At 40.8% G+C, this 17,665-nt stretch overlaps 1 protein-coding gene across 1 annotated transcript in view; it reads right to left on the bottom strand.

The window, feature by feature from the left end:
* Positions 1 to 98: 98 nt before the first annotated feature.
* Positions 99 to 17,665, bottom strand: part of farsb (phenylalanyl-tRNA synthetase subunit beta) — a 30,927-nt gene continuing 13,360 nt past the window's right edge. The window contains exons 4-18 of the mRNA XM_085479209.1: positions 17,409 to 17,481; positions 17,171 to 17,286; positions 12,553 to 12,703; positions 12,360 to 12,468; positions 12,093 to 12,163; positions 11,944 to 12,005; positions 11,530 to 11,581; positions 11,367 to 11,428; positions 9,871 to 10,078; positions 9,674 to 9,754; positions 9,461 to 9,553; positions 8,836 to 8,953; positions 8,418 to 8,570; positions 1,422 to 1,569; positions 99 to 1,072 (exon numbers count right to left, since the gene is read on the bottom strand). Coding sequence (XP_085335335.1) covers positions 292 to 1,072; positions 1,422 to 1,569; positions 8,418 to 8,570; positions 8,836 to 8,953; positions 9,461 to 9,553; positions 9,674 to 9,754; positions 9,871 to 10,078; positions 11,367 to 11,428; positions 11,530 to 11,581; positions 11,944 to 12,005; positions 12,093 to 12,163; positions 12,360 to 12,468; positions 12,553 to 12,703; positions 17,171 to 17,286; positions 17,409 to 17,481 — 2,278 coding nt within the window. The 3' untranslated portion in view covers positions 99 to 291. The remainder of the gene's footprint in view (positions 1,073 to 1,421; positions 1,570 to 8,417; positions 8,571 to 8,835; positions 8,954 to 9,460; positions 9,554 to 9,673; positions 9,755 to 9,870; positions 10,079 to 11,366; positions 11,429 to 11,529; positions 11,582 to 11,943; positions 12,006 to 12,092; positions 12,164 to 12,359; positions 12,469 to 12,552; positions 12,704 to 17,170; positions 17,287 to 17,408; positions 17,482 to 17,665) is intronic.

Here is a 17,665-nt window from a genome sequence, read left to right as displayed (position 1 = left end):
GAGTCCACTGGCTTCACAAATTTCTTTTATTTGTTAGTAATGTATAAACAGGTGCAGATGACATGTGGAAAAAACAAAGATTCAGAGCACTCAAGTCACAAGTTTGAATGGCTTTAATTGTGTCTGAAGGCAAAACCCTTTTGGACTTGTATCAAAGGATAAAGAAATGAAGCACCTGAGCATTAGCCTCTTTAATACAGTGATGCTGGAATATTAACTGAACATTGCATTTATCGCCCAGCTTACACCAAGTCCACAAAATCTCAGATGGCACTGTTCTGTCTCAGTGATTCAGATCTTATTGAAAGCAGCCACATCCACAGACTGAACATATTCCTCGAAGGCAGTGATGGCTTCCTCCAACATATCAGTGCCCACTTTATCGTCCTCCACCACACATCCTATCTGGAGCTTCTTGATGCCGTAACCCACTGGCACCAGTTTGGACTGCCCCCACAGCAGCCCGTCCATACTGACGCTGCGGACGCACTCCTCCAGCTTGGACATGTCCGTCTCGTCGTCCCAGGGCTTGACGTCAAGCAGGATGGAGGACTTGGCAATGAGAGCTGGCTTCTTGGATTTCTTGGCGGCGTACTCGGCAAGACGCTGCTCCTTGATTCTGGCCACTTCTGCGCTCTCTGCCTCATCGTCCGACCCAAAAAGGTCGATGTCTTCCTCGTCGCTGGCATCATTTGGCGTGGCCAGGGGAGTAGCTGGGAGGACATACCGACTCTTGGCTGATGGAAGACGAGCTCTGTCTGTCTGGAAAGAGTTTATGTGGTTGTACCAGCGCCAGAGGTGGCAGAGCGTCGGTGAGGGAGGAGAGGGGATGGCGTCAAACACGATCATGTCAGCTTGGGATGCCACAAAGCCCTCGATGTAGCTTTTGTCAGCCAGAAAATCACTGAGAGCTTCGAGGCCCACTTGTGTGCTCACGTCACCAAACACAGTTTTTGTGGAAGTCAGGCGGGAGTGGGCGCTCTGCTGGGATTCATCTCGTGTGGGGAACCTGTGCTTGATGACTTCTTTCATGGGAACGTCGCGTGTGAGGGGAGTTTCAGCGGTGTGGCCACTGGAAGAACCAAGGCAACAGAGCAACAGGTAATGAGTCACTCAGTTTAATTACCATGCACTAACCCCAAGGCACAAATAGGCTAAATTAAGATCAGGCATGCATGCGCAAGCCCACACACAGACGCACAAACACATGCTACAAACACAGTGGAGTGTTGTTAATTTTTAATTATTCTGACTTCAGTAAAAACAGCCCTGTTACTCTTATATAAAACAATGTTTCCACACAGTTCCGCACAGTATTGTCTCCTGATTAACCAACTAAAACAATCATCGGCAGCACACCCCCGTAACATACACCAAACAAACAGCTATATATGGTTTTAGGTTTAGGAAGGTAAAATCACAGGAAGGGTTCGATGTCCATCTCCAGGGCGGAGCAGGGCATTGTCAGCTCGAAGCGATTGATGACATCTGGATGAAGCACTCCGAGACGCCCGACGTTCTTTCCACGGACAAAGATATCAGCACAGCGACCGGGGAAAAAGGTGGAATCTGAAAGGGGGAAAAAATAAATAAAGTTAACAGTTTGGCCCCACTTCCTTCTTGTTAAAGCTATTTTAGAAGAAAACATTGCAACAGTTATCTTTTTCTTTTAGAAAAAGGCAGCTTAGCTTTCTCCTAATAAAAACCAACGGACTGATTCTAACAGTCAGACCACGTGTTCAATACAGACAATGGCCCTCTTTGCCATCATGAATATACACGTGTTCTTTAGTAATGGCCAATTTTGTTCATAATACAGTGTGAATGTTCATGACATTCATGACACAGTAATTCTGAATTATAGCTGCCAAAGTAAAAAGCAGGAGAATTTCCACATAAGGAAGCTTTAAGAATAATGGTCAGAGTTTAGGCCAGAATGGCTACCTCGTCTCTTAAGATGTGACAATGGTTAAAAATGTGAGGCCGGGGGCAGCAATGAAGCAGGATTGTGTCCAATGACAAAAAAAAAAAAAAAACTTGGAAAAATGAAGCATATGGAGCATCTGATCTTTTAGCCCAAGACAACGAACCAGCTACAATTACTGAAACATCCTAAAGGGCAGGGGTGGCCAACTAATCTACCCAAGGGGCCACAACTGGGACTGTTGTGAAGGGCGGTACCAAGCAGCTTCTAAAGAAAGCTCATCAGTGTGGCCCTCCACCTAGTCCCAGTCTCTCACTGGTTTTACCCTTGGGTAAATTTTTTAAAGATGGTCAAACTTTTTCCTTTCTTCTGTCTCGTCTTTGTATTTTTGAAACATTTGTTACATTACAATATATAAAATGATTGAAGTGGGGTTAGATAAATAAAACTGATTTGAAGGTCCACTGCCCTGATTGGATTCTGCTCACAAATAAAACAGCTTAAATTAGACTCCCAGGTCTTGGCTACTAACACCTACACCTGGCACCAACTTATACTCTTGCCACAGTCCAGACTCTTGAGCTCCCGCGAGAGCAACTTCTTTTGTTGGACAATTATCACCTCCACAAGCTTTTCGTACCTTACTGTGAAGCAGTTGTTTTTTTGTTTGTCCCCCCCACCTGTATTACTATCTAAACACCCAACTGTGATGATTTAGGTGTTTCTTGGATCCTGTTTGTGCCATAGTTGCAACATCTCCAAATGAGGCATTTTGCCAGCTCCTTGGACATGCTTTGTGTCTCTCCTGCTTTACATTACAATGATCATGAGTCAAGTGCAGCATGTGGGCAACACTGTGCAGCTTTTCTTGTTCCTTGATCATAATTTGTTCACCCACGTTCATTATCACTGGTTAGCTGATAAGAATAAAGCCAAAACCTCGAAGGGCTTTACTTCCTGTGCATCTTTTTTTTCCCTTGAGAAGAAGAAAAAAAAAAAAAAAAAAAAAAAAAAAAACACTTCAAAAACTGAAAACAGCCCTCTGGACTGAGTATGAGCTTGACTCTTACCGTTTATTACTGATCAATGATAAAGCACAGAAAGGAACACCATTTATGTGAAAATGTGATGGGTCATTACTCTGAAACAACCACCACTGGAGGCCATTTGACCATAATTGGCTTAGTCTCCCTCAGACATGATGCGGAAAGTGTGTCAGCATCTGGACTCACCAAAAAATAAAAAAAAATAAAAAAAAAAAAAGGTCACTTTGCTCCAGATGGGAAGAAAAATTCGCCATCAACACAAATATGAAAACACTTTTGTTTGTGTGAGAGGCGTTTGCTCACTTTGTTAAAAAAAAAAAAAAAAAAAAAAAAACACTGACTGAAAGACGGACTTGTCAGGAGATAACAAGATACAGGGGTTGCTATGACTACAGCCCCACACACTCTCACACAGACACGGCATTCTCCCATCGTGCACCGCTTCTTCCCACGCTGCCTTGCTAATGGGTTCCAGAGCCCACCGCTTAGATCTTCCATCACTGCTGTGGACGAAGGCTTACGACAGAAATGCATGAGCTTTCAAACACGTGTTGGGCTGCTAGAGCAGAAAACGTCGAGCAGTTATTTCAGTGCCTGTTAAATTAGTGGAATGTGCTTGCGTCAGTTCACACGTCATCTTCTTGCACCGTGAACAGGATGCCATGGCAACTACATAAATAGCTCGGGTACATCTTAAATAACCAATCAGTCAATGAAAACCCCACACTTGAGCCCCGCCACTTTCCGCCCCCTCTCCTCCAACTTGCAGTGGAGCTTTCAGCGGAAGCTGCGGTTAGATCGGCGCATCATCAACAAGTCCAACTGGACAATTTATCACCATTATTTTATTTAGAGAGAAGTTCTTAATCAATTTAATGAGCAGCAAACTGCAATGAATGCCTCACTGTGTGAGCAGGTGCACATCTGAAATTAGTACCAATATAACTTTCATCAAATGAATTTCAGTAATCACTTTTATGTTCTTTGAGGCTTTTCCCTGCTTTTAATTCCACATTTTAGGAGAACTTGTGAATGAGTTAAAAATCCACCGAATCTTATTCCAGGTCTTGCTTTTATAGCTTCAGCCGTCATTTCTGCTAATTATGATAAACAGTGTGTATTCCTGAGATATGATATAGTTCTACCCTTAAAATGAATTCAATCTAGGTAAGAGATTGCTTAGTTACAGCTGGGGATGGTCTACAGTTTTGTTATCACCATTAAAACTAATGTCAATAGCAGATGCATAATGTGTTTTGCTCATGCCAATGACAAATCTCTACAGCACAGAGGGAAAAATATTAGGCTGTGTATGTATAGACAGAAGAGCCTGGTTTGTAAAATGTTGCACATTTACAACAGCTTACTTGGTTATTTTTAGTACTGCTCACCGTTTTCGCCCAAGTAATTTTGTATAATGTATTGCTTCATATAAAGCAGACCTGATCACTTGTTTCTGTGTTGGAACACCGAGTTACGTCACCTAAATCTCAGGACCTTTGTAAGAGGTGTCATTACCACATATAAACAGGAACAATAACCAAAGGACAGATTGAAAATAAGTCCTTTAGTGTCATTAAACTGAGCCTTCATCCTGTGAAGCACACACACACAGACTGATCGCTCTAGGTGAAAAAGCGAACAAACATAGAAGACATGATACTAACAAATGGGCCGAGACCTCGCATTGGACACAGTTGTTAAGTGAAACGTGGGCATCTGTCATTTAAGTGTTTTCTGCTCTACCTCTGTTCCCCTGACTCGTCATTTCATCGCCTTTCTGCACTGAGTGGTGGAAACACGACTGACATGTATTCCTGGGGAGCGATGCTGAGGGAGCAGCAGAGCTGCTGATGGACACATCCTGAGGACATGTGTCTGCATCAGGTGGGCTATGAGACTGGGTCACGACCTTGTAATGGGTTTAAGGACATGCTGACATGTGTGGGGCTAATGGTGCATAGAGACTAGAGGAAAAAACAAATGGAGAAGGTAGAGTGAGTGGGAGTGTGTGTTCCAGTATGTTGTGCATGAGAGCAAACTGTGAGGATGTCAATTTCAGCTCCTGTTTGAAGTATGTGTGTTACTTTATGCCTGTCAGATGGCCAGTCTAAGCACCCGTGGGTGGGTGCTGTATGTGCCAGTCTGTCTCGTTGCTCGGCACTGCAGTGGGTGACGTGACTCCTGTGCTCCTCTCCACACTGCAGCCTATGCACGCTCTCATACCTAGCTTCTTTCGTCTGCCCCCCACCCCCAAGTTTTTATCTGTACCCTGTAGTTTCCCCCCCATTGTTCCTCTCCCATGTCTGCCTTCAATCCTCCCCACTCCTCTCTCTGCACTCATCTCTCATCCACCGATACTTGAGCCCATTGATTTGCAGTCTGAATGGGCCAGTACAGGCAGATATCCTACAGCGTGACCTTGCAAAGCCCAAAGGAGAGGTGGGGCGGAAGTGGTGGGTGGAGAGGTAAATAGGTAGGAAAATATGGGTCTGGGGGTGGGGGAAATGGAAAGAGGCGAGGAATCTAAAACTGAAATGAATGGATGAGAATCCCTCTGGGAAACTTGGGGCAGCTCAGATGCATACAGATTGGCCTGCAGTCGAACATTTCTGATTAACAATCTCATAGGAACAGAGCAACTGCATCAGAAACTGAGTCACACCTGCCATTCAAACTTAGCTTTACAGTAAATTTGACAAAGCTGGTCACGTGTCACCACATGTTAATATCAGCGGACTGTGAAGAAGAAAATGCATTCACACTGTACAGTTTACTGCTTTCAAGCTCTCTGTGATTAAAAGAACCTTTCAGAATAAAAGGTCAGCAGAATTCTCAACAGGCTTCAAGTGCTGATGCAATATGACTAATTTCATTCACAGTGACTTAAGAAAGAATCCCTATGAAAATGTGCTCAGATGCATTTCATCATTAGAGTGAAGTGAAGTGGTGTTCTGGGTCCATGACCCCGAAAAACCAACGCTGATGTGACACCTTTTATTTTTATTGAGCAAAGAGATGACAGGAACAGTTCAATGCCATATGTATATGAATGTAAGAGAAAGAGGGTTAGACTGATTTATTAGGGTGATGGGATGTGATTGCTGGACTTGCAGGTAGACCAAGGAATGTAATATAACACGTGTTAAAAATAAGGGTGTCACAAAAACTGTCATTTAAGTGATGACACGTTATGAGTTCCCACTAAAATGGTATCTGGTATTTTCCAGGTGTTAGAGACACTGGATGACACCAACATGTCAAATGTTGGCATCAAGTGTAGATGCATTGGCAGCACTGCAGCTTAAACATCCTGGTGGATTTGAGCCAGGTCTGGATGGTGTGCATTAGAATGATTTACATGCAGTCAACTTCAAAAGTGATATCCTTAACAAAGAATCGTTGTTGTTTTAATGTTTTAGTCACTATACCATTAATTATGCGGCACAGATTAAAAAGTGAAGCTGTGGTGTGTTAGATCCATCTCTGCACACACAAGGAGAGAGATACTGAATCCTTGCCTGATGATTTCATTAGATTTTTTCACATTTGATGCAACACACCTCCACCTCTGGGTGACTGCACAGGAGGCCAGGTGGAAGGCCACCTGTCTGCAAACAATTGCAAACAGTTACTCTCAGACAGTTTGGCAAAGGTTTACAGAGGAGCACCACCCATCTGCAGTGTTTCTATAATACAGACAATAGGGGACTCGACTCAACTGGTTCCACTCCTGTATAAAAGCAAGGCTGTCGATCATGATGTCATTTTGCCGTTACATTGTTGTCCTGTAACAACTACCTCATCATTGTGGATGGTTACGTTTACATATCTTAAACACATATTACACATGTAGAGTTAAACACACAAGGTAAAAGTAGGCTAATGAGATGCATTAGCCAACTTAACAGTTGTAGTTTCGCACAAAAACAGCAGGCCACTGGGCTTGTAAGACTTTGGATCTGGAGAAAACTAATTGTGAGGGTGACTTAATTCAGCAATTGACCCTTAATATTACCACATTGTTAAAATTTTACTGTTATCATTGGCTAAATGTGCTGTAGTGCTGCTCTTCACAATGTTAGCCAAGTCCTTCTCACTAAATAGTCTACTATCAATAACAGAGCTGAAATAACATAGGATTTCTAAACATAAAAATATCTGATGATTATCGGTCACTGTTCATATTTTCAGCTGTAGCAGAATGTTTAAGTGAGGAAGCTCTAAAATCCTTCCCACACATCTTTCAGATTTTTGGATGCAACTCACTCTGCAGCTTTCTAAAACAAACAATAAAACACAAGTCATAACCTCTTCTTACAGGAATTGGTGAGCAATCTGGAGGTGAGGAAGGAAGCGGGGGTTGACCTTCACTCCAGTTCTTTATGTCCCAAAATAAATACATTTTAAAAAAAGAAAAAGAAAATAGAAGCCGGTCAGTCTATTCCAGAAGAGACTGAAAATATAAGCTACTGTAGCAACTGTCCACGATCAGTCCTACCCAGACCAGAGGGGAAACCCGGTCATGCTCTCCATTAACTTTTTATTGAGCGAAGGTGGCTACTTGACAATTCTGTGTGCTAGCAAAAGAGAAAAAAAAAAAGTGTGTGGTCAGTTTTACACACACAAAGACCTGTTCTTCCTGCTCAGGCACTACAGCATGAAGAATGGGGAAAATAAAGGATCCTAACCCTGTCTGACGACATGTGTGGCAACCATGTTGTCAATGATAACTCAAAGATCTAAATGTTAGTTTTGGGCCACGACTTCCAAGTAATCAGATGGTGTGCTCAAAAATGCAACATCATACAACATAAGATAAAAACAGAGAGACCCTACAATGTGCTGAAGTTACAGCATAACTTCTGATTTATTACTCCGTGGTTATCCGTCTATGATTGCAACTCCTGACGTGTTTTTTGATTTAAACAGCCCAAGCAACTACCGATTATTCACAATCCATAACTCTAACTTCAAAAAAAAAAAAAGCCATCAATCCATTTTCATATCCATGCCAATCACTACATCACCCCTATACCTTGTGTATACATACACAAGCTCCTGTATATCCTTCCTGTGGAGTTACCCTCACCACTGATGATGCAAGCCAGTGTGGAGTTGAACCAGAACTGTGTAGCTCACTGCGATGATAAATGTTCCCTCACAATAAAGCATGTACATGCTGCTCTCATAGCAAACACAACAATGCAGTTGCTGCTAGTCAAAGACTGGATTTACATAATGTCAACAAAACCTGCCTTTTATCATCACGAGGTAGATTAATTCATTCAACAGCTTGTACAGAAACAAAAGATCACGTGGTTTGAAATCTGTGGCTGGGATTTCTCTGCCTTCTACAAATCCAGTCTTTAGTTATTTACCAACAAAGCTAGGCAGTACATACGTTCCTATAGGCCCACACCCCCCTTCATCTCCACGCTTCTTACCATCTGCAGTCTGGATGTGGTAGCCTTCTCCTCGGGCTGGCTTCACCTCCAACAGCTGCATGGTTCGGTCCAGTAGGCCGTGGATGACCTCAAAACCCGGACTCTTGTTGCAGTAAACAGCACAGAAACGTCGGCTGTTTCTCGCCCCAACATCTGGGTGGAAGGATGAGAGACATAAGTAACAGTTTCTACAATAAAGCTAATACACACAATTCAGTATGCCACATTTTAGGTTTTTTTTAATCCTGTATATTTATTAAAACATTCATTGACCCTTCTTTAATTAAATCTATCAACTTCAACTACGATTCGACTTGATCTAATTTGTAATGTTTAAGAAAGTTTTCATCTTTCCAAAACTGTACAGCTCTACATGTAATAAATTTGTCTCCATCACTTCAGATTTGTTGACGCCTACCTTTGGTCTCATCCTTTAGCACCACGTCTGATATCTCAAACAGTTTAAGGGGAAGTGGCATCTTCCTGTTGGCTGCTATGGTTTTCAACAGACCTGGCAGCAAGGTGGTGCGCGCCACCTGGTGGGGAAAAAAAAAAAACGGGTCAAGCTGGAAACAGGCCTGCAGTTCCTTATGGAGGAAGAGGGCGCCCTCTTATGGAACAATCACAGTACAACATTGTGCTTCTGATTAGTTCTCAACTTCTCAAAATCATCCCAGCATTAAAAGTCTTTACCTTCTTCATTTTAAACTTAAGGAGATACATTTTAAAATGCACCTATAAACATTATTTGGAGTTGAAACATTTTTACAGATCATTACACAGACAGTGAAATGAACACCTGCAGATGACATGCTGAACATTTACGAATTTCACTGCAGCCTGTTGTTTGCAGTTTACTGTACAGTGTAAATATCCAATCACATAATAATCTAAAAAGACCAATTAATGCTAAAAAAAATAAAATAAATAAAAAATCTACTCTTTAAGTTACTTTGAGGATAAAAATGTGACTCTCTCTTGTCTTTTTTAAAGGCCCAAAACACTTCATTTCATTTCTGTCTCTTTGTTTGACTGTATATTACCTGGAACTCAGCAGTCTTGGGGTTGGAGATATGAACTGCCCTCATCTCCGAGATCTTCTTCCCAAGCTTTTCTGCAATATCTTCTTGAGAACACTAAAGAAAGAGAAGATGAAAAAATTTGAGGATTTTTTTTAAAGAGAGACAAAAAAAAACACCCTGAACAAACAAAAAAAACCCAAACCAAGACAAAAGTTATATGATTTTTTTTTTTACCAGGGCAAAGTTGAGGGCCTCTGTAAATCCAGCGGCTGCCAGGTCTTGCCTCAGCAGCTCTGTCAGTTTATTAAGTGGGAACTGTGAACAAATACATAAGAATGCACATGCTTGATTAGACACACTTGATTGTTTAATTAACTCAGCATTTGCTTACAGTAATGCACCATGTATAGAAAACAAGCAAAGGCAGCTACCTGGTTGGCTACAGTGTAGGTGCGTGGGGTGGTGCGGGTAATGTTGTTGAAACCGTAGGCAATGGCGGCGTCCTCCATGATATCGCAGGCGTGGATGATGTCCGAGCGAGTGGGTGGGATCTCGACCTCAATCTCATCACCGGCGCCGGTAGCCTGGGAGAGCAGGCACATCCTGGTCAGCAGGTGAGCAATTTTCTCTGTCGATTCACTGTCAGGAGAGGGGGGAAAAAAAAAGTGAGCCTTTTCATGTTACTGAACGTCCGCTGACACAAAGCATGAAATGCTTTAGTACCAAGACTCAAATGCAGAGTGTGAGTATCATTTTAAGAACATATACTAATAAACTGATCTGAAACTTTTCAATGGAAAGTAAAAACGTGGCTACAGACAGTTCCCACTGGTCCCAACATGGATTTATAGTCTGACAGAGTGGAACAAATCTGTTCATCAATAGTTAAACATATGTTTGAAATTTGGTACGATGTGATAAATCACTGATAAGATCTTTGAACTCAGCCCCACAAGGGTTAACCAACTTATCATACCAGGAAAGGGAGATGCTACATTTGAGCTTCGGTCATGAAAATTTTCCAAATCGGTCTCCTTCAAACACTGATCTTAGCATCTTCTGAGGCATTAAACTACTTTAAAATTCAAATCAAACTTATCCTGAGTAAAAAAAAAACAAAACACACTGAACATACAGCTCAGACTAACACACTGTACTTGGTTAATGTGAACATATGTAAATCTGCCAAGTTAAACCATTGTAATAAATGTACACCAGACATATTTACTAAATGGACAGGGGCTACAGGAACACCGCCTCACTGTATTAAACATTTTAGCGATCAGAGTGACATGTCTGACAATTTTTAATTTTTATTAAATCTATTAAACCTAAAAATTACAGTATTTAAACTTGGGAAAGTTGCTCAAAGATGAGTTACCTAAAACTGACCAATCAGCAGCTATTGTTCAGTTTTAGGTAACTGCTCTCCATATATCAGTTAAAAATATACAGTGCTGTGAAAAAGTGTTTGCATCAACACATCTGGCAGTAATCAGGCCTCGGTGTGACTACTGAAATTGAACTAAACTTTTGTGATTCAACAAGGTAGGTTTGGGAAGCTTTTTTCTCTTACTTAAGGAAATCATCACTTTAAAAATCGTTGTTTAATATCAAGATTTATCTGACAATATGAAACATGCAAGTGTGAAAAGAAATCAGAAAGAATTTTAAAGAGGGGTTTCTTTCTGTTTATCTGTACCGGCCTATATTGGCCGTAAAGGTCGAGAACTGAATGTAAATTCAGATTATCATTGTTTTACGTAAATTTTTGTTAATCTGAAACATGTAAACGTGATATTTATTTTGAAGCTTTATTATTAGTTTTAAAAAAGGCTTTTTTCCCCTTTTTTTAAAAAGCATTTTATCCATGCGTTTCATATGCATCTCAAACTCTGATAATTACACTTATACATAAATGACTTACTTGATGCCAACTTTCTGGTTAATGAATTTACCAGACAGCTTCTCCTTCCTGTAAGCCAGCTCCTAAAGTGTAAACCAAAAATCAAGAGACAAGAATTAAGAGCCATTCCAAGAAATTAGTGTCACATGTGTCACATTTCGGATAACTGTGGGTGATACAGTACTGGGTATATGCAGGTCTTGCCATCTGGGTACACCACTTCAGCCTCCTCTACCCTGAGGGAGAAAGAAGAAAACATCACACTAATTGTAATATTCAATGAAGTCAAAGCCGGGCTGAATTTAACAACACAGACAGACAAGAAGTCGGTGAAATAAAGTACAGCTTGTAGACGGGCTTTTAAAATGATATCCAGTAAACTGTGACAGCTGTTGGCAAACAGCTGCTGTCACATCACACAGCAGAGCATGGTAAAAAGTGAAAATATGACTCACTGCTAATGTAAACCTCTACAACACTATACTACACAGTCAACAACATGTCCACTTCCATCCTGAACCAGCATAAGTGACCTGACATCCCATTTACTGTCTGCCTGCAAACAGCAAAGCCAGCATTTCAGGAAGACGTGACATACGTGAAAGGCTGAGCACAATACTCGCTGAACATGGTCACCATCATGTCCAACACAGTCTTCGCCTGTAGGAAACGTGATCAAGTTAAAGTCAGTTTCTCATGACAGTGGTGATAAGTGACAGATTTATTGTTTTCTTCTCTCAACTGTACCTTGGTCTGGTCTGTCGCTGTGCACTCAATGAAGACATTTTTAGTCTTCAGGGAGATTTTTGAATGGTCCCCTGAAACAAACGGCACTTCATTTTACTGGAAACATTTTAAGAAGCGTTACTACTTTCCGATTTTAATCTTCTCTAACTATAGACCCTGAGCATTTCTGAACTAAATATATTAATTGTATACTGTGTAATCTAATCTAACACAAATTTTCCAATAAAAAAAAAGAAAATGAAAGCAGAGCGAGGTCACAGCGCTCACCGTTGATAATAGGAGGCATAGACAGAACAACGCCGTTGCTGTCGTAGATGACGGGGTACAAAGGTTTGTCTTCAATAATGTGAAGATAATGCCTCAAGTGGCTATCGGTCTGTAGGAATCAGCAGAACATCAGTGAGTTAGCCAAAACTACAAACTGCCTGTGTGACCCACAATGAGTCATTCACCTGCTCACCTTATAGAGGCTCATGAGCTGGGTGGCCGTGTACTCTTTGGTCTGATTGAGGGGCTTGAAGGAGATGTCTCCTGGACGTTTGGCTGTGTACGTGAAAGGACCAGAGATGGTGTCCAGGTCATGGGTCCCAATCGCCACCAGGCTCCTCTTTCTGCACAAACATACCAATCCGATATTACGTATCGGTCCGATACAAACCTAAATTACTGGATCGGATATTGGAGAGAAATTAAAAATGTAATCCATTAATCTATTAAATATCATAAAAGCATCTCACAAAACTTGCGACATGGTGTAACCCAGCTCATGACCTTAGAATGTCGGAGAAGTATGCGTCATATGATCGAGTGGCTGTGTTGTGCGAGAGCTGTCGGCTGTCTGGTGGAGCATTTGGAGCCTCGCTATGTGCTTCCAAACCGGCATTTCATCTCTGAGAAAGCTATCCCAGAGAAGTAAAGCAAGTGTGTAAGTTCATCTCTGAATGTTTGTAAAGCATTCTCACGTTAAGCTTAACAACCGATATATAGAGCGACTGCCTCTTCTTCCCTCTCCTGTTGCTACTTGAAATCACGAAACTGATCAATGATCGGCTGACTGGCCCTTCTGTCTCTCTTGTTGGTTTATCGCCCACTTTGGGCCAGAAAGTGGAAACGAGCGGATAAACAACAGCAGCACATTTAAGCTTGATAAGCTGTTGTTAGAATTTATTTAATATTACTTTCTGCATCAGGATCCTTTTTTACATAGCTGAGTGCAGGTAACTGTGCAGGGGCGGGTCTAGCAAAAAATTTGTTAGGGGGGCCAGGTAAGGCATTAACAGAGACAGGGGGGTACAAAGAAATACTTTTCTTTCTTATTCTCATTTAAAATGTCTAGTTTTTAATAAATCATTATCTGAATCTTACAACCAAAGTTTTCATCTGATGTAAACTGCAAGTCCATTATTGTATATAGTAACTATTAAGTCTAATAGTTAGTAGGTTATAGTACTTTTCCTTTAGGAAGGTACCATCTATGCAGTCTGCAATTCTGTTGAAGAAAGATGTTGAATCTATTTAATTATTGTAGAAAAAGAATTGATTTCTGTGCATTTTTTATTTTATTTTTTTACATGTGCATTAAATTAAAGTCGATTACGTCGATTAAGCATCATGAGTCAGAGGGTGGGCGGTGGTTCCCTATGTTTTTTTGCTGGGAGTTGGCAACCCTATTAGTTAGGGGAAATATTAAACAACCTAAGTACTCTCTAAAATAGGGAGGAATAGTGAGGATGGAGTAGGTTTAAGTTTATTAGATTGATCAGTGTTGCTGAACTATGAAATATTTTGTGTGCAGTGTATTTTTTGCATACAGGTATAACAGAATAGCTTTAATGTTTTGCTTTTAATACTTGAGTATGAACTTCTACAAAATGCAGCAAAATATTTTTAAAAAAACAGTTTTATTGATGATAAAATACACAATCGGATTCATATCGGTATCGGCAGATATCCAAATTTATGATATTGGTATCAGATATAAAAAAGTGATATTGTGCCATCTCTAGTATTAAACAACAACAAATGGCCCCGAGACAACAATTTCCTTTGTTTCAATAACTACTAGACAGTAGAGTTCCACAGCCCAGGACAAGATAGGATATTAAAAAACTAGTATTAAATTGATACCTGAGCTGAATTGGTATTTATGTAACATTTATTAATACTACCAATGTTTTCAAATGTTCTGATTGTGAAAGGACTTTGCTCTCATTTGCAATCAAAAGCTGATGTGATGTGAAGTGTAACACATGGTTAGGAATAAATGTTAAAAAGAAAAAAAAAAGAAAAAAAAAACCCTAGGCATCAAAGGAGCCTCTATTTTCATCTCCAACAAAAAGGCTGAAAATCAGTTGGGTGGATGCCCATGTGGCGTGTTCGAGACAACCAGGCCTGGATGAGTTAGATCAGTGTTTCCCTACCACTGTGCCACTGTGATAATCTTCCACGGCACATAGGTGTGCCATGAGAAATGATCAGGTGTGCCGTGGAAGATTATCTGGTTCAACCTGATTAGTATTCCAAGCGATCAGTGAGTAACAGGCAGAACAATTACATTCTCTTCCACTAGAGGGCAGTATAACTACTCTGCTCTAATTAAATGGGTTGAAGAAAGTACATAATAGTCATGCTGTGAGTGAGACAACGCAGCACGTAATAGCAATAGATAAATATTTGAAAAGAAAAAGTAGTCAATCTAACCTGGGTCCTGGAGAAAATCCCGACCCAGATGAAGGCCCTAGCATGAAGTAGTGGTTAGAAGGGGTCAAGTGTTTCCTGGACTTCAGGAAGACCAGGAAACACTTGACCCCTGTTTCAATCCAGGGGGTCAGTGTTGACATTGTGGAGGACTATAAATACCTTGGAGTTCACATTGACAATAAACTGGACTGGGCTACAAACACCACAGCACTTTACAGAAAGGGCCAGAGTCGTCTCTATTTTTTGAGGACACCGAGGTCCTTCAACATCTGCCAGAAAATGCTCAGGATTTTCTATGAGTCTGTTGTGGCCAGTGCGATCCTCTGTGCTGTTGCATGCTGGGGGAGCAGGCTGAGGGTCGTAGATGCCAACAGACTCGATAAACTGATTCGTAAGGCCAGTAATGTTGTGAGGATGGATCTGGACTCCCTCAAGGTGGTGTCGGAGAGGCGGATGTTGTCCAAGATAAAGACAATGTTCGAGAACACCTCCCACCCACTCCATGACATGCTGGTCAGTCACAGGAGCACGTTCAGTGAAAGACTGAGATTACCGAGAAGCACCACTGAACAACACAGGAAATCATTCCTGCCTGTGGCCATCTCCCTGTACAACGCATCCACTTAACACACAGTTTACTGCAACAGCTACACCCTTCTTGCACATGTTCTTCCTTTTTCAGCTATTTATTAATAAGTGACTTTTATGTGTGTGTATATATATATATATATATATATATATATATATATATATATATATATATATATATATTGTGCTATTCTTAGTTAGTGTATTGTCTGTCCTTGTTAATGTTTGTTTATAATAAAGCACTGTAATGAAAAATAATTTCCCCTAGGCATCAATAAAGTATTCTGATTCAGAAGAAAGCAAAAATGATATATTGGGGACAAACTGAGCCAATTCCAGTATACCTGGTGCGCGGAGAAAAGTTATCAATATGCTTTTTGTGACATTTCTGTTTCGTTGTGTGCCGTGTGATTTTTCTAATGTGATATATGTGCCGTGACTCGGTAAACACTCAGTTAGATTCTGTTTGTGTGTGTGTCTGCGTATTTAAGCATGCTTGCAAATAACTGTGTGCGTCTCTAAGCCTTCATAGGAGCATGTGGTGGCTGCAATGAAGAAAACAGAGCATATCAGTATTCTACGAAATGTTTTCTGTTATGATGGTATAGATGTTAATAATGTGAATAATTAACTCAGCCACAGGTCAGTGGCTCAGTTTTACTGTTTTTCCTGAAATGCAAAAAAACCCAAACCCTAGTTTATTTTTAAAGGTTAATACAATTTTATTATTACAATATAGTATTCATATTTTAGATTAATCTACATCTGCAAAATAAAATGTCACAAAAGCCTTTAAATAAATGTAGTCTTGTACCCTGTAGGCTCACTCCTGCTTGCTGCAGGTGTCACTGTGACAGCCCTCAGTGAGCTGCTTGATTAAAACATGGTATCAGACAAGGTTAACAGCTCTGCATATTTTATTTGAACTTCTGTAGCTTTCTGCCAAAACAAATTGCAACGAAATGGGAGCAGCTACAAAATTAGCTTTACTTCATGTTGGAGATTGGTAATCAGGTGGTTTGATGAATGATTCCTGCCAACTTTTTCACAGTAAAGGGGTTTAATAGTGGTTACTATAATAAATCTATTTGAGCTCACCATCTCATTAACAGCACCGCCTTTTCGCTCATTCCTGTATGTGTACAGAAAAGCTCTATGTTAAATTATGACAGCAAATTTGTCACTGTTGTTGTTGTGTTATCGGTCTTTTTCTTGAAAAGTGGGGGCTCCCTGGGCTTAATGTTGTCACACTTTTTATTGACAAGCTTGCTCCTAGATGTTTTTGCTCAAGGTGCCGTTTCACTGGCAAATGTATGTGGACCACTTGCCATGAAGGCTACAGAACGCCACAGCACTGTTTTGTAAATAAAGCATCAAAGTAAAAAAAAAAAATAGCATCCAGCATCTAGTATCAATAAAAAGTAAACAATTAAGTTCTTACGAAATTCATCCTTAGGCATGTGCAAAATCAATCTTAGGCAACGTAGGCCCTGATGATTTTTGGCTCTGCAGTGAGTTTCATGAGAGTAAAACTATCATCACAAAACATAAGTGTTGTTCTGCAAGATTTATTACTGGGTCTAATCAAAAACATTCTTAGTACTTTTAAATAAGTATATTATGTCTTTAGTTACCTAACTAGGTGACTTAGGACAGTAACAAGTGTCAGAGGTAATGGCAGCATCGTGTTGGTCTTTTCATTGTAAGTAGCTGCAGCTAGCCATTTAGACTCAAATTTTTAAAGGAAACACATTCATGTTATATATAGTAGGTGGTTGATGTGCTCTCACCTGCAAATGTTCTGATGTAGTTTCTCCTGCAGCTCAATGAAACTGTCATAGCGCTCCTGTGTGAAAGTGATGTTCCTCAAGACTGCTGCCACAGCGTGGGGTCGCACTGCTTCCGTCTGAGGGGAGTGAAGCGCCGCAAACATAGGGTCAACAGGCAAATCGCACTGATACCTGTTCTAGGTTACAAACTATTTTTTTTCTTGTTAAACATTTTATAATTGTGAACATCTCCACACACCTCCTTAGTGATGATCAGCTTCTGAGGCTCCCCACTGAGTGGGCTAACACGTTTGTATCGGGGCACCTCCAACCTAAAACAAAAACAATCTCTGCGGTTAGAGGGAAGAACAGTTTTAACTCTCAGTGATGCCGCAGTGTTCGTTTGACTTTGGGACCTGAAGCGGACAGAGTTTTGGACCTAGATTACTCTGCGAGGCTCCTGACTACGGTAGCTGTAATGCTCCAACAATCCATCTGACAATCCATCAAGCACTT

Source organism: Copadichromis virginalis, linkage group LG14, assembly GCF_057382275.1.
Source record: "Copadichromis virginalis isolate Kocher_CV1m ecotype Utaka linkage group LG14, C_Virginalis_male_GT1.1, whole genome shotgun sequence".
Lineage (NCBI taxonomy): Eukaryota > Metazoa > Chordata > Actinopteri > Cichliformes > Cichlidae > Copadichromis > Copadichromis virginalis.
The sequence above is the reverse complement of the archived record's forward strand: the minus strand, read 5'-3'. Positions and strand labels throughout refer to the sequence as shown.